We start from the raw sequence: 16,391 nt of genomic DNA on the forward strand, positions 1-16,391 counted from the left end.
CAGCTTTTCCGGGTCGCAGACGTTGCTGAGAACCTGGAGCGGGCCGCGCAGACCTCACGTCCCCGGGGACGAATTCCAGCCCCGACTGCGGAACGTGCAGCCGAGCGAGCTGCGGAACGCTGCGGCCGGGCGGCTCCGTCCTGCCGGGAGCTGAAGCTGCGCGGCCGCCGCACGCCTCAGGCACCCCCGGTGCCGCTGCTGCCCGCGGGCAGAGCCGGGCCCCTCGGCTGCAGCCGGGCGGGAGGAGCCGTCTCAGCCCCTGCGTGCACGGGATGTGGCCGTCGAGCAGCCCTTGTGCCGAGGCCCGCGGCTGAGCGAGCTCCGGGAGCTCCCTCCGCTGGACCCGCACAAAGCTCTGCTGCCGCCGCCTTTTGCTCCGACAGCTTGTGCTATTTACTGCAGGAACTACACCTCATTGAGAGGTAAACGGACACGGCTCTGCAGCTGGGGAGCGTGAAAGAGCCACTTTCACCTGAGGCCCAGCAGAAGCGAGCAGCCAGTTAGCACTGCTAACGAAGTGGAGAATTCAGCCGTAAACAGGAGAAATCTTCGCCATAAGGTGCCAGCAGATGAATGAAGAGGTGATTGGATGGAGCAGGCCCTCTCACGCTGCTTGGGCTCAGGAAATGGCTGCAAAGCACCAATCACTGCCCCACGAAACAGCTGCAGAATGGGCTTCTCACCCTTGGGAAATCCTGACACCCTAGAGTTGCTTTCACCAACACCAGTTTAAAAACACTGAAACATCTTTTCATAATGTAGAAGACAACGCAATGTCCAAGTAGCGTGCAATGCTGCAGTGCACAGAACAGGACACAGATCTGCTTGAGGGCTGTTTGGCTGAATTTCTTTCAAGAATCTTTATTCGTAGCCAAGTGCTTCATTCTCAGGCACAAATGTCTGGTCCAGAACACAGACCCCAGCTCTTCTGGGGCACTTACTCAAAACCAAATTGTGCAAGTAACTCAATTTTTAACTGTAAAATCACCCTTTCCAGAGATACAATAGGCATGTTTTGCTTGGCAGTGCTATAATCTTGCTATTTTAGATAGAGTAGTGTGATAGGCACATCATAGCAAGGCAGGCAAAATGGGGGCTTTGGAAGGCTGTTGTTCAAAAACTGGGGAGTTCTTCAAAGGCCACAGCAATAACACTGCAATAAAACTATAGTCAGGATTCTGGTTATCCCCAGCACAACAAATACCACAAGGAGAAGGGATGTCTTTCCAGAGATGTGTTGCACCTCATACCTAGCGCATCCCACACTGGTTCCTGGGCTGGCTGCATCACCAATGCGCCCCACAGCAGCTGCTGAGCTCAGAGGGCTGCCCGCCACAGCTCAGCTCTCCTCATGCAGGCAGGAGAGCTCCGAGATGGTGTGCCTTGCTTGCTAAACCATCCACACTGAAAGCCTGGACAATTCTTGTCCTCAGCCCAGCAGAAGTCTTTGCTGGCTGCCTTCTCTTCTGTATTTGATAATGCACATTTACAGCAGCTGCACCTGTATGGGAATTCATGAGTGAATTGATGACTGAAATAGAATTGCCCCGCAAACCACTTTTTGTTTAATAAAACTAAAAATTAAAAAAAAAAAAAAAAAAAAAAAAACCTCTCAGCTCTGGTCTAGACCATTACATTGCTTAACACACAGTATAAGACCTCTTAAATAGCAGTTGCTCAAGAAGGGCTGCTCTTCTGACAAACCCCTTCCAAACTGGGCATTAACTTTCCTGAGCGAAGCCTGTGCAGTCATTTCCATTCATAATTACTTAGCCCGCCGCTTCTTAAGACTGCATAGTCTGCGATGTCATCGTTTAACTTTGCTTTATAGCCACATATCACTGCCTCTCCCACAGCAGCTAACATATTCTTGTTGAAAGATGAGATGCTTTGCACCATGCACGCTTTTGGCTATCCCAAGTCCTCTCTGCCCTTTGAAAAGCCCGGTCTAATTAGCCATGCTTATTTCTGGCTCCATTGTTTGTCCCGCAGCCTGCCGGACCCCGCTCTCTGCCACCCCCACCACTTCCTCTGCCGGTGAGGCTGCTCCTGCTCACGTCCCCCACCGTGGGCACCCGACCTGGAGGGCATGGCGTGGCCGCACGCCCTGCACCCCAACCCCACCGTGGCTGATGGGGGCTGCACCCCGTGTCCCTCCCAGCCCCGCTGCCCAGACTGGAGGGCTTGCCCGGCCGGCCGCTGGGACTGGAATGCGCCTTTCCCTCCACGTCCTCAGGGAACAGGCAGGCGTGGGATAATAGAATATATTAGCCCTGAGCCCATTCAGCCCCGGGCTCTTTACGAACAATGGCTGCTAACTGAGCTGATTTTTGCCAAATGACTGGCTTTCGTGCATGAGCAGCAAAGTGGAGCCCCCAGATAGAGTCCCATGCAACAATCCCGCAAGCACTATTGCCCAGGGCCCATTGTTTCACTGCTGTGTTTGAGGGCATGGAGGAGTCATGGCCTTGTCTGCCCTGGCATTTCTTCCCCAGTTTCCCACCACTGCAGTAGCCCCATCCCAGCCCCAACAGAGGCAGCAGTGATGGGAGAGCTGACAGCGGCTGGCCACAGGCATCCACTGCCCCTGCCCCGAGCATGGGTGACACAAAAGCCACCGTAAGCCACCGCGCCAGGTCTTGCACGGCCCCATGGCACTCAGCCCCTGCCACCCCACCATGTCCCCGCCATGCGGCCCCTGCAGCAGCACAAGGCTCCTGCTCCACCTCCTGCAGCGGGGCAGCTCCTGGAGACCCCAGGGAGTATTGATTTTAGATTTGACACTCCCCCCACATCAGCTGGAAGCAATAGCCCCTGCTAGGGTCAAGCTGCCGAGGAGGATGTTAGCTTTGTTGTGTTTGTTTGCTGGTTTGGCACAGCAGTCCTCTCTGAGCTCCCAGTAACACCAATGCAGCCAGGGATGTTACCTCGCCCCCGCACATGGGAGGCTGTGCGCGAAGGTTTTGCAGCTGGGATGGCCCCACGCTGTCACTAGGAGCACCCCCACCACGTCCCGGGCCATGCTAGGACAGAGTCAAGGCATGCAGCAGTTCCAGCTGATGTCTCCTGTTAGTGTGAAATTAGCACCATTAAATTCTATAACTAAACACAATCAACAAAGGGTTTACTAGCTGAGATAATGCATAAAGAACTACAACAGCTAATGCCTTCAGCATGGCTGAAAACCCTGACCGTCTGCCCCAAAGCCCAGGAGGGAACCAATGGCAAATATTTACAGGGGCTTATAAATATTTATCCTGTAATAACTTGCTGCATTACAGCACATTCTTCTCTCTGAGGCTCAGCTTCATTCTGGACCAGGTGCAGGCTACTGAGAGGGTCTGTAGCATATATAAAGTTTGTCTCAATAACATACAGCGTGTGCTGGCGTTCAATAAAATAGCCAGCAGCTGAGCTGCTTGCGTGAAATGCGCTGCAAGTCATTTCTTACCCAACAAAAGAAAAATGTGGCTTGGCAGCACAGGTGTGCAGACACTTCGGTGAGGGTGCAAGCCTCTGCTGCACTGCCAGTGACCCACGGAAGTCACTGGAGAGTGGAAAGCACAATGCTGGGCTGACGGCATGGGGTTCAGCCCAGCTTGCAGCACCCCAGGGCAGCCCCATGGGGATGGAGCACACAGGGACCCTTGGCCTCACTGGTGAGGAGCCCAAGAAAGGCAAAAGCTCCAGCCCAGATGTTTCAGGTACAGAGGTGGAGACCTGCCCACCACACGAAGATATTTGGCCTCACACTTCTCTCTCGGAGGATCCAGCCTGCAGTGCCCCGGCATCACCAGACGTGGCTGAGATCTGCTCTGCCCACAGCAGGTGGGCAGCAGCTCCCTGCAGGGCATCGCACACGGTGGGCCAAACCCTGCTGCATCGATGGGAGCCACAGAGGGACCAGCACATCACGGTTCTTCCTTTGGTCCTGCAGATGTGGTAAATCAAACACTGGGGGGACAAAAGGCTCCTGAACAGACCAAGGTCTGCTTGGTGCAGACCTGACTCGCTCAGCAGTGAGGGGAGCCTGGAACCGGTGTTTTGTTGTGGTGCTGTTTCATTTGTTTGGAAACCAGATACTTATCTCCCTTCTAATAATTTATTGAGCTGTCCGTCCATTTATTTATTTATCTTTCTCATGCTTGATGATTTGCAAGAGCATCAACAATCCGTGGTTTGGAAACCATGCTCCAGTCTCTGACCAGCTCTAGAGATGGAGCCCTGAACTACTTTCTAACATGGATAAACAAACAGTGTGGAAAGGCTCCATTGTGTATATTCTAGGTTGCTATTTTCTTAACCCTGTCTCATTAAGATGGATGGAGTTTCTGCTTATTAGTAATTTGGCAAGTTCCTCTTTGTGTACACTCTGCACTTCTCACTAATGATGCTCTGCTTCAATGATTAACAAAAGAGACTTCCAGCCTAGTCAGTGAAAACACAGCCACGCACTCGGGGCACTCGGACGGAAACCCAACGTTCTGGAGATGCAGTCTGTGGAAGATAAGAAACTGCAGGGAACCTAGAAAAGGAAAAGCTGCTGGTCATAAAACCATTCCTGACGTTCAAATAATTTTGACCTAAGGACATTGGCTCTTTGATTTACATGCACAATTTCAGAGCTGACAGAGCCTGTAACAAAGTGATTCAGAGACTTTGCACTGCTGTTCCTAAAACGTGTCCGATGGAGATGAAGTTGGCACTGCTACTGCCTGGATTTACAGCAGGCCATTAAAGTATGTTTACAAGCCTTTAGTACAGCATACACATCTGGTAAATCATTGATTGAACAAATAGCTCCTGGTGTCATGCTCCCTCTGTCAACATTTTCCACTACCACGTTACCCAGCGCCGACCCATCTGCTTCAGCCCCGGGTAGGCACCGACGCGTCCCGCAGCGAGCAGCAGGGCTCATGCCCGGATGCCACTTGTGGGCAGGGCTCTCACTGCGCTCTCCATGTCAGTGGACACAGCCCTACCAAACACACGCCTGCACAGGCCTGTGGCACTGGCGTGCCCAGCCAGTACGCACCTTACCTAGGGACGGGGACAGGGCCCCAGCCGGCCTCACTGGGCAGGAACGGAGAGGGGCTGCTTCCTCCTGCAGAGGGACATGGGAGAGGAGAAAGCAGTCAGGAGATGAGTCCGACAACAGCATGCAGAGCAAGCCCAGAAGCCGCATTGCAAGCAAGATAAAGTCCTAGATGAAGCTGAAACTGTGAGGATGGGGAGCAGCAGCCGGCTCCCCTGCCACCAGTGCAGGACCCACACTGAAATCTTCCTCACGGTGACACAAAAATGCTGTGTCTGGCATTTTTGCAAGCATGCCAGGGAGCAGGAGCAGCGAGCCCCCGCTGGGGGCAGAGCCGCCACAGCTCATTGTGCTCCTGAGAGAGCATCTGGCCAGCTGCGCAGTCATCTGTGGCCAAACCCTGGCTCCCCTGGCCACAGAGCTGGGCAAAGGCCAAAGGGTAAAGGGCAAAGCAGGGGAGCAGAAACAAAGCTATGTCAGCTCATTCACACAAACCTTTTCAAGAGCTTCTGGGTAGCTGGACAGACAGACATGGGAGAGCAGGACGTGGATGAATTGCAGTGGAAATTCACATGGCACCCACACTGCCTCCACCATGCAGCCACTTCCACCAGGCAGAAGCGCCCGTTGTCCACCCTGGGCCATGGCCATGGCAACTGGGTGATGTACAGACAGGAAAAGCCAGCAGAAAAACACTCCAAACTGAGGAAGATTCTGTCCTGGGCTTGGTGACATCGCACACAGGGCAAGCACAGCTGCCACAATCTTAAAACAACAACAAAAAAATGCAGCCCAATGGAATTGTTAGCAATAGCCTAATAACATAGCAGCTCATTAGCCACAGTGCCAAGAGCTTAAAAGTGTTGGTATGACTTGTGGGTTCCAGAGATTCTGGAATTTTGGAGGGTTCCTGTAAAACTAATGCAAAAAAAAACAAAAACAAAAACAAAAACAAAAACAAACAAAAAAACACAAACAAACAAACAAAAAAAAACCACACTACGTCTTGAAGAGCCAATGTGTATTTCGCTTCGCATCAGCACGTGAAAGAGCAGCTCTGATATAAGGTAGGCTACCATTTTATTGCAAATCCAGACCCTCAAAGGCTGCAAGGATGGCAGCGCAGAAGCACCGGATACCACAGAAACAGGCTGGAGGCTTTGTGCTGTTCAAGGCTGGTGGGGAGGATGCTGCTGCGCCAGGCCTGTGCACAGAGCACCAGCCCAGGAGGACACACACTTTCTACCAATTTCAGCAACACCGGTCCCTCCGCAGCATCCCCGGAGCCACTGGGCCCCTCTCCCAGACACTACAGCCTTCCAGCCCCCACTCACCCCCTCCAGACAAGGGCAGCAACCCGGTGCCACATCCACCAGGGCCTGAATCCTACCACACCAAGGGACCTCCAGAGCACCCTGGAAGTTAAGGTCGTGCTTTAGCGCTTTTTGAATAAAAGCTTTTTAACTTACCAGAAAAGTCCCCGCAGGGCAAGAACACCCCTTCTCCTATGTCCTCTCCAACAAGGGGTGGAAACCATGGTGGCTTTGCCTTGAGGCAGCTGTGTGTCGGGGCAGAGGGGCAGGGACCCGGCGCTCCTCCCCATCCCGGCTGCACCCAGCTGGTGCCAGTCTCAGAAGGAGACTGGGAGATATTGGCTCAAGGTGGATTTTCTGGGGGCAGAAAGCTGAAAGTTTCAGTTTTTGAATGGGCTGGCAGTGCATCCAAGAGGGAAGAGAGGGAAATAGATTTTCCTTCCCCCATAAATAGTTTTATGGAAGATTTTAAGAGAGAAGTAAAGAAGAACCTCTTCCCTCCCTCCCCCCCTTCTCAACTATACTGTGCATTTTAAACTGTTTGCGGAAGGGAATTAATTAACGCAGGCAGCAGAGCCCCGAGCTCTGCAGCAGCCCGTCCTTCGCACAATGGAGATCCCACTTTTTCTCCCTGCCTGAGAAACACATGCCCAAAATCCAACTACATAAATTTTTTCTAACCTAATTCATTTTGTAGATTGATGGAGAAAATCCATAACAACTATTTATGAGTTTGCAATAAATAACCCTCACAGAAGTCACAAAGAGCTCTGGCGAGTCTCAAGGTAACTTTCAGCGAGTGCCAGGGGTCAGGGCAGATCAGGATACTAAGTCTATAGTGTTCGAGCCTTCAGCTCATCTGTTTTGAATTATTGGTATTACTCAGTTGAGCAGCGCTCTCAATGGAGTAGCTGTGCCATGATTCCATGCCGTATTTTATTTCTACGGTGGGAGAAAGGCTTCCGTGCCGCAGCTAGCAACACCCCAGCCTCGGGAGCACAGCCTGGCCCCGCCGCCCCTCGGCATCCCCATGCCCGTGCAAGCTGTGGGGCTCAGGCACCAGGACTCAGGCACCAGGACGTCGGCTGCGGGTCTGGAATGCGGAGCTGCAGGGACGGTGACACGAAGCGGGGCGGCACAGCCGGTGCATGGGTACCAGTGAGGTGCAGCAGGCCCCGCAGGAGAGCTCGGCCTTGCGGCACGGCGCTGCCCCACCGGAGCCAGGCTAGGGTGAGCAGGGAGCGAGCCCGGACCCTCTCCGTCTTCGTTAGCTCTTAATCACCGCGACAGGCGGAGAAACCGCCGGCAGTGCCGTGCTGCTCTGCCGAGAGTGGGCTCCTCTCAGGGCTTTCAGAAAACAGGGTCAGACGTGTCTTCTGACCTGTGACCCGCCGCTTCCCTCCTCGCCATAATTATCTAATACAGCGCTCTCCCTGCCAAGTACAATGAAACAATTTGTCACTTCAATTGTCTGTCAGTCAACACTGGGGCCTTTTCAACAGGCCAACACATGTTTTTTGAGAGCTTGTCAGCAAGAGCTGTCTGGCCAGGCACATAACCATGGAAAATGGAACCTTTGTTAATTCTGGTTCTTAGAAAAGTAAATCTATTCACTTGCTTTTTTTCAGGCCTTCAGCTTGGAATTTGCACAAGAAGCTGAATTGCCCCTGATCCCTAAATGATTGGTCAGAGGATTTGCATGAGGAAGCAGAAATTAATTATTCTTTTCTTTTCTTTTTATTTTCTGTAATTGTGTGTTTAGAAATGAGATTACATTCTACAGCAGCACGAGGGGCTGGGGGCCGGGGCAGGGGGGGGGATTGCTTTGCATTTGTTTAGCTCCTTAGAGTTAAGATCACCTAATCGTTTCAAGCATTTCCTAAGATTCCCTCTCTCTTTTTCTGCTTTAATGACCAAACAAAGATTGTGCTACTTCCCGGGGAACTTTTCTGGCAGCCGAGCATCACAGTGGGAGCCAGGGGCTTATCCCTCTGCCGAAACAGTCGCCTTGCTCCCCAGGGCTCGCAGGGTGCAGAAGTATCCCAGAGCTGGCAGCCTGGGAGCCCCCTCGTGCTGGAGGACAGCACTCAGCCAGGTTCCCACCCGTGCCAGAGGAAGGTGCCTGGGGTTTGGGGCACTGGAGGCACAGGGACGGGTGCCCAGGGTGGGCTCAGCCTGCACTGGGACCACCACCACCAGGGAAAGGTCCTGCTGCCGCAGCGCATTACCCAGCCACTTCTTACTTCTGCTGTATGCACTGGGAGAGGGACTGGTTCTCAGACATCGTCTGCTCTGCACAGAGATAGCAGCAGCCAAAACAGCCCCTTGGAAGCTTCTCTGTAAAGCACCTGAGTCCGTTGGCCATGGGAGCATCTCCACCAGCGGACCCAGCGGCAGCCTGTTAAAGCCTCCTTGCTGCTGAGGTCTCACACAGAAGCTCCCTATAGCTTTGGTGTTTTGCACAGTTGTGGACAACAAAACTGGTAAACGTATCAACAGCACAAATTGGCAGGGTTAAAAAGAAAGCACCCTTTGAAATTCTCACTTTCTCTGTTGATACATGTGTCAAACCTTAATCCAAAATATGTAGTATGAGAGAGACCTCCATTTTCAAGTGTTCATCCTTTTCTTAACCAGGTGGAAGCTTCGTTTTGGGGCAGACATGGATTATTTTGTTTAAAAGCATTGCAAAAGCACTAGATGGCCCCTATTCAACTACAAATGTACTGCATGAAAACCTCTCCAAACCTAGCTTTCCAGAACACCACTATCCAAACCTAATTCAAACCATACAGCGAGCCCCGACTTAGAATCTTTCAGGCCTATAAAATGAAACAAATTGGCTTTGCAAGCATATCTCCCAATCTAAGCTATGCCTGTAAATTCGATTTGTCCTCTTGGATCCACACGGCATTAGGTGGCCTGAAAGACTCTTTGTTTCTGAGTTCCTCTGTCTCCTCCACCAGCCCCAGGTTTCCACATTTGGTCATGTCAGGCTGGAGAACACCCCGCAGATTAACAGCACCGGCTCGGTGCCTCTCCAGCACCTCGGCCTCGCTGGTGGGTCACGCAGGACAGGAGCCAGGACCTGGGTCCTGCAGCCCTGCAGTGTGCAGGAGCTTCGTCACCAGCACCCCATGCATTGGAGCCACTGCAGGGAGCACCTAGCGACAGCCAGACCACACCGCCAGCCCTTCCCAGGGCCAGGTGCCATGCCAAGCCAGCCAGGCTCACCGGAGCCCCAGGCTCATGCCTGTCTGTGAACCAGCCCCATCCAGCCCCAGCGCAGGCAGCAGCCCCTTGGCTGTGCCCCTGCTGCGTCCCTCAGCCGGGCTGCACCCAGCAGCTCAGCACCCGGGGGTCACGGTGGGGAAGGGCCGGACCCCACGGGGCACGGGGAGCAGCAGCCACGAGCAGCAGCAGCAGCAGCGGTCGGTGTTTCTCAGAGGCAGGGGCTGCAGCCTTTCGATCACAGCTGGTTTGACTTACAAAAAAACAAATACAATCCTGTTCTTCGCGCTCGCCTTTTCTGTGTAAACACTGAGCGAGATACCCAGTGATGCAGGTTCAGATTACCTTCCCAGGCAGCACCGGGGCACGGGAGCCTCCTGCCACACGGCCTGCATCCCACGGGAGGCTGCCAGCAGCTCAGGACCCGCTGCAGGGCCGGCGGTGCTGCCCGCTGCAGGCAGGGACAGCGCTTCCACTGCAGGTCCCTGACCTCTTGCAGCACGGGGGCTGCCCTCCGTCAGTGGCCCCGAAGCAGCTGGGAGACAGAGACTGCTTCTGCCTCTTTAACAGGGTAATTTATTGCCTTTATTTATGATTTCATGCACACTTGCTGTATAATTTTAACAGTCTTATTCCTATTCAAAACCGGTGAGTTAGAAGACGCCTGTTAAAATTATGAACTGCTTACGGACGGCGTCATAAAATGTTGAAACAATAAATGCATCTTTCAGAAACGGACAGATCACACAATTACCACTTCCAGGATTAGTCTTCATAATAACACAGCAAACTTAGAAGATCCCCACTGGTCGCAGTGTTTGCCATCTATTCTATTCCAAAATCATGACAGTGGATATCTTTAAATGAACATCCATTAAACTCCACTTTTGTCCTTCCTTAATTCAGCCTTGCAGCTAAACCAGGGAAAAATATATTCTCACTTAAATCTCTGGGAAACCTGCCCATAAGAGGCTGCAGTCGCCATGTAGGATAAGGGAGATAAGCTAAGCAACTCATCCCATGGAATAGCTGTCCTGAGCTCTTAAGTTGTATTTTTAGTGTCTTTCAAATCCATTCATGTCTGCAGGAGCCAAGCCTTTAGCCCCAACAGAAATCAAAAGAATTTGGTGCAGAGATGGAACATATTGTTTTTAAGTGACCCTGTATTACCCATCTGCAGAGGAGACCAAGCACAGGACTGAAGAATTAGCACATTTACCTGACCATAAATATTCCACTGACCATCTCCTACGTAGTAGCAGTTATATTCCGCTGCAAGGACTTCAGAGTTTACTACAAAGGCCAGCAGGATCTCAGACACCCTGAAAACAGATTTTTTATGTTTCTATAAACTCTGGTAAGATTGTAATTGGATCAAACTCTGCATTCAAAAGCACATTCTTTTAGAATATTTTATACACGCATAAAACGTCTGAGAAAATGTTAACATCATGATCTTAACTGTTTGCATATTGGAACAAGCTAAAGGTTAGGAAGATGCAGTCCATCTGGTACAGTATTTACAGCAGATTATTTCTGAGCGTGCTTCCTTCAGAACTTGGGCTCACAATCCCGATCAAACCCATCCACAGAAGCCCGCCAGCACACCGCGATGCATGGGTCCAGGGGGACCTAGCACTGCGCTCCCTGCTCTTCCCCAGGCTCCCCCAAGTGACTTGGAGTTTCCTAGAGCCCGCGAGGAGATTGTTTGTTCAGGCAACCCCATTAGGTGTTTATTAGCCTTCATTATGGAGTGCTAGAGGGTTAATTAGTTCAGGCTGTTCCTATGGGAGAGGGGGGGCTGGAGGGTGAGGTGAGATCAGCAGCAGCTGATACCCAGGTTCCTGGGGCAGCTCACCACTTTGCTGGATTTCTTTCCTTTTCTTCCCCCCCCCCCTTTAATCTCTTCCCTAAGCAAAACGGAAGCATCCTTATCCCATTCACAACGTGTTTAGCACAAGGAGTGCCAGCAAAGGCCGGGGTGCCCCCAGCTCCTCCACAAGCCTGCAGCAGGGATGCTGGGGACAGCTCAGCCCCGCGCTGGTCCCCGTCCCCAGCTGGCCCTGAAGCTCCGTCCGCCAGCCCCAGCCGGGGCCACCCTCCAGCTGTGTCCCCGTGTGCCTGCGGGAGCTGCGGTGCTGCTCGCTGCGTTTTATCGCTGCAGCATTGCTGCTCTTGTCTGGCGCACGGCACGGAGGCTGCTTGTTATGTCCTGAGAAAAACTCAGTAAATAAATCATTCCTGCGCTCATTTCTGCCCTGTTGCGTTGCGGTGCAGCTGGCAGGGGACAACCAGTGACCCCCACCCCCGGCAACGGGCACGGGGGCGGCCTCTGCAGCGCTGGGAGAGCCCGGCCCGGAGCGACCGGCGGGCGGCAGGACCCTGCGCGAGGCTACGGGATCGGGGGGCGGGGCTAAGGCTGTAGGGGGCGGGACTACTGGATCAGGGGGCGGGGGCTACTGATCAGGGGCGGGACTACAGCATCGGGGGCGGAACTAAGGCAATAAGGGGCGGGGCTAAGAGACCGGGGGGCGGGACTATTGGGTCAGGGGGCGTGTCTCCGGTATCAGGGGCGGGGCTACAATATGGGGGCGGGGCGACGGCCCGGGTGAGGTGACGAGGAGGGGGCAGTGACCGCCACGCAGCCAATGGGACGCGGGCGTTGCGCGCGCACGCGCAGAGACCAGGCGAGGCGGCCGAGCGCTTGCGCACTGCCGCTCCCTGGGGCCGGCGAAGGGGCGGCGCGTGCGCGGTGCGGCACTTCCGCCCTCGTCTCGCCCGCGGCGGGGCCTTTGCGGCAGGCGGCGCCGGGCGGAGCGAGGCGGGGAGCGGCGGGGGGGGGCTCGCTGCGGGCGGCGCGATGAGGCCGCAGCAGGCGCCGGTGTCGGGCAAGGTGTTCATCCAGCGCGACTACAGCGGCGGCACGCGCTGCCAGTTCCAGAGCAAGTTCCCGGCCGAGCTGGAGAACCGGGTGAGGGCCGCGGGGGGGGCGGTGGGCGGCGTCCCCGGGTCCCGTCCCCCGCCGGGCGGTGCCGAGGCCTCGGGGGGCCGCCGGGTGTCGGGGTCCGGGCCCGGGCGTGCGGTCGTTGCCGCTCGGTGGGCACGGGAACGGGCGGGGAAAACGCGTGGGGGGCGGCCGCTGCCGCCCCTCGGCGCTGCGCGATCCGCGGGGCCGCCCAGCGCAGCCGCGTCTGGTGGCAGCGGAGCAGAATGGGCTCGTTGTCTGCTCGGGAATAACGCCTGCCTTGTGGCACTGCGGAGAGCGGCTCGGCTGGCGCTGTGCCCGCACACGAGGATCGTCTGCGGGGTCTTTCTTTGGCGTAATGTGCGCTGAGGGGGTGTCTTCACGAGAGACAACAGCTGCGCCTTGCTGATGGCTTTTTTCCCCCTTTTTGTGTTTTTTTTTTTTCTTTGTTTTTGTTCATTGTTTTTTGCGTGTTCTATATCGTCCTATAGAGGGCTTGTTTGCCCAACATTTCAGGACCAGCAAGGAATTATTGACATCAAAAGTTAGCTCAATCAATTCACTTCTTAAATGCTCTTCTTAATCTACCAGATCTTTGCATGTGTGTTAAATAACCCATTTTTTTTTCCACCTTCATTTAAATTGCACTTTGATGTAGTATTTTTACTCTTAATGGCTTTACATTCAGATTGTGTTGGAATTCAGACTGTCTCTAATCGCTTGGTGGATATTTAACAGAGAATTACTGGCCTGTAACTATGCATCCTCCAGACTTTGGCTCTAAACACAGTGTCTGTTTAAAATGTTAGTAGGTGATGCATCTAAAAACACATGGAAGCACAAACAGCTATAAATGAAGGCAGATATATGGAGGTATCAGTGAGTTCTGGAATGTGGAGGGTGCGGTGTGATGGCTAAACTTGACTTTCTGTTGCAGATTGATAGGCAGCAGTTTGAAGAGACTGTCCGAACGCTGAATAACCTTTATGCGGAAGCTGAAAAACTTGGGGGCCAATCTTATCTTGAAGGGTGTCTGGCCTGTCTGACTGCCTATACTATCTTCTTGTGCATGGAAACACATTATGAAAAGGTGCGTTTCTTCTGTTCATTGTGTTGCTTAGAAGGCAGGACGTCCACAGACATCAGTTAAATATTTACTTCCTGGTAGGTTTTCTGTGACTTGCACCATTGCTGTGCAAATTCCATTTAGGGCCTGGATCTTACTGCAGGGCTGTTTCATGTGCACGTCAGACTGACTCCGATCAGACTGAGCAGTGTAATGATCGTCTGTGCATCAGGGACCTTTGCAGGTTCTGTCTCTGGTGGGTGTTGGCACTGTCATGCTGGGCTGTCCTGATGTTATGTTTGTGATTCTGCTGGGCTGTTACTTCAGGGAATCGTGATTTAAGAAACTGACTTTTGGGCTGTTCTATTACCAGGTTCTAAAGAAAATTGCCAAGTTCATTCAGGAACAGAATGAGAAGATCTATGCTCCTCAGGGCCTACTGCTGACAGATCCCATTGAAAGAGGGCTAAGAGTTGTATCCTTTTGTGGTTTCCAAGCTTCTCCTGACTCGTCCATCCGTGCTATGCTACCTGTTTCTCTCTGTTACTGTGGCACCCTCTAGTCATCCCTGATCTGTAACACTACATACTATTGTATGAGACAACCCTTAGGCATACAGTTCCATTTGTTCTGTAGCTCTGAAACTAGCCTTGAAACAGTAGGTGTGAAGCACAAGGACTAAAGTTCTCCTGTTGTGGTTTTCCACTTTTTTTTAAGTTTTCATAATCTTTCCATACTATGTTTCCCTAACAACCTTTCTGTGCAGATTGAAATTACCATCTATGAAGACAGAGGTATGAGCAGTGGAAGATAAAACTGTGGAGTCTCAGGTACATATTAACATTATATTAGGTGCCAATCTCAACTTCTTTTTTGTGTGTGCTCAAAGATGTAGACTCTCCTACTGAGACAAAATATTTATCCAACCACTGCATGCAATCAAAGGCTCTTCACGTAAGTCTTGTGTGGCTTCAGTTTTCTGAATATGTAGAAATATCTGTACTTGGTATTGTGTCACTGAATGTTAATACATTTCAGGTGGTATAAAATTTAACAGAACTAACAATTTCAGGTCTTGATTGTACAGATATGTATAAACCTAACTTGTGCTGTATTATTGTAGACACACTTAAGGCTTACCCTTAAATCTAGACTTCAAAATAGAACAATATTTAAGCTCTTACTTGGATCGCTGAATAATTTTCAGACTAATGGAATAAGAGACTAAGAAATACTCAAGAGAAATCATTGATGGTGCTATAAAAGCAACTGTTCTTCCTTTAATGCTGTGAAAGATAGAACTTTTCCTGTTGTTAGAGATACCTTGTAGCAAGCTCTACTTTAAAAGCTGCTGTGTTTCCAGCACTTGTGAAACCAAGGTGTTTTGCCTAGGAGTTGTTATTATTAGCCCTAGATGCCTGAACAAATCAATATGAGTAATTGCATTTTACCTTCTTGGTTCCAAGCAGATAGAAGATGAGCTTCTATATTCTGTTGCATAGCCTGGTTTTCTTGCTGTGTACCTTCTAAGAAAACACAATATCTGTGTAAAGATTTGTATGCTTTTTTCTAAAAGTTTCTAATAATATTAAACTTCTTTTCTAGCAGATAGCTCAACAGTGGACTTGCTGTATCAAAGTTCCCCTACCTCCTACTTTAGAGCATCATTCTTCTCTCTGCTGCCAGATCCACAGTGCCATCTACTACAAGGACTAACTTCCTAAAACTCTGTTCCACATGGGGTGGCCCAGCTGGTCAGCATCCATTTTGTGGCCAATTTTTAAGCAATGAGATTATTTCTTATTTTTTTCAAGAAAAAGAGGTGATAAAGCTGCGTTCTCTGCTGAAAGAAACCAGGCGCTTGGCCCAACAGAAGTCTAGTTTTAGTCACGTGAGTGCAGTGCTGGTCCTCCCTAGTTGTTAAACCTTCCTGTACATCAGTCGGGCTTTGGAAAGCTACAAGTCAGAGTTGGGAATTTTCCAGAAACAAGGCCTTCCCTCCTGCTCAGTGCTGCAGTGAGGGGACATGCAGTGCCTCTGCCCGGAGAGAAGTGACTCAAGGCAACAAGCATTTTAAGCTTCCCGTGCTGATTCTCATGGAAAACTAGAAGGCAAAGTGTTTCTTGTTTTAGTGTTTTGGTTGTTCCTAGAAGGGGGAGGAATAGCTGGACTTTAATACTGACGTTTTTTCTACTACTGTGTGTATGTTGCTATTGCATCTCTCAGTGCTCATCAGGAGAGGGGGTCTGTTCGCGCATAGAACAGTAAGTACGATAAAATGGATGCTGAACCAATAAACAGTTCCTACCCTACTCTGATTAATATGTGAAGTGTAAAACTGTTTCTTTATGGATTTATTATATATAATTTATAGGAAAACACTGATTTGATGAACTTAGATGTTGTATAAGATGGTGTCTTAACTCTGTCTGCTGACGCTATGGAAGAGTAGCGCTGTGCATTATTTAGCATCTCCTGTGCATTGACATTCCTCAGCAATACCTGCTAAAGTTAAGTTCTTACAAACTGGGTTGGCTTGATACTTCTCTCTTGTATCCTTTTCTGTTGTCAAAGCAAGGATGTCCTGGTGCTGAGCACCGCTGTCCGATCGGGGAAGAAATTCTTGAATTTAGAAACGGAAAAATTCCACAGAAATAGCGAGTGTTTCGGCTTCCGGTGGTACTGTAGGTGCTAATCCTGGATCTGAAATTCCAGGCTTATTACTCAGCCACTGATTTTTTTTTGAGATTCGTTTAATATTTTAATTGTATAAAACGTGGT

General features: G+C 51.3%; 1 protein-coding gene and 1 long non-coding RNA gene across 3 annotated transcripts; one reads left to right on the forward strand and one right to left on the reverse strand.

Moving 5' to 3' along the window:
• Positions 1 to 4,088: 4,088 nt before the first annotated feature.
• On the reverse strand, positions 4,089 to 6,576 carry LOC311424431. Its single transcript, XR_014686084.1, has 3 exons — positions 6,505 to 6,576; positions 5,036 to 5,104; positions 4,089 to 4,525 (listed from the first exon to the last, which is right to left on the reverse strand). It is a non-coding gene; the product is annotated as an uncharacterized lncRNA (long non-coding RNA).
• Positions 6,577 to 12,343: 5,767 nt separating this feature from the next.
• On the forward strand, positions 12,344 to 15,932 carry GOLGA7 (golgin A7). 2 transcript variants are annotated; one of them, XM_084499585.1, is made up of 5 exons: positions 12,344 to 12,550; positions 13,482 to 13,634; positions 13,984 to 14,085; positions 14,377 to 14,440; positions 15,216 to 15,932. In XM_084499585.1, the coding sequence occupies exons 1-4, from the start codon at positions 12,440 to 12,442 to the stop codon at positions 14,422 to 14,424; spliced, it is 414 nt and encodes a 137-aa protein (XP_084355711.1). In that variant the 5' UTR covers positions 12,344 to 12,439; the 3' UTR covers positions 14,425 to 14,440; positions 15,216 to 15,932. The 2 variants fall into 2 exon arrangements, with proteins under 2 accessions (XP_084355711.1, XP_084355712.1); XM_084499586.1 differs by having other exon boundaries at positions 15,219 to 15,932.
• The last annotated feature ends 459 nt before the right edge of the window (positions 15,933 to 16,391 follow it).

The sequence above is a fragment of the Aythya ferina genome, assembly GCF_964211825.1.
Source record: "Aythya ferina genome assembly, chromosome: 27".
Classification (NCBI taxonomy): domain Eukaryota; kingdom Metazoa; phylum Chordata; class Aves; order Anseriformes; family Anatidae; genus Aythya; species Aythya ferina.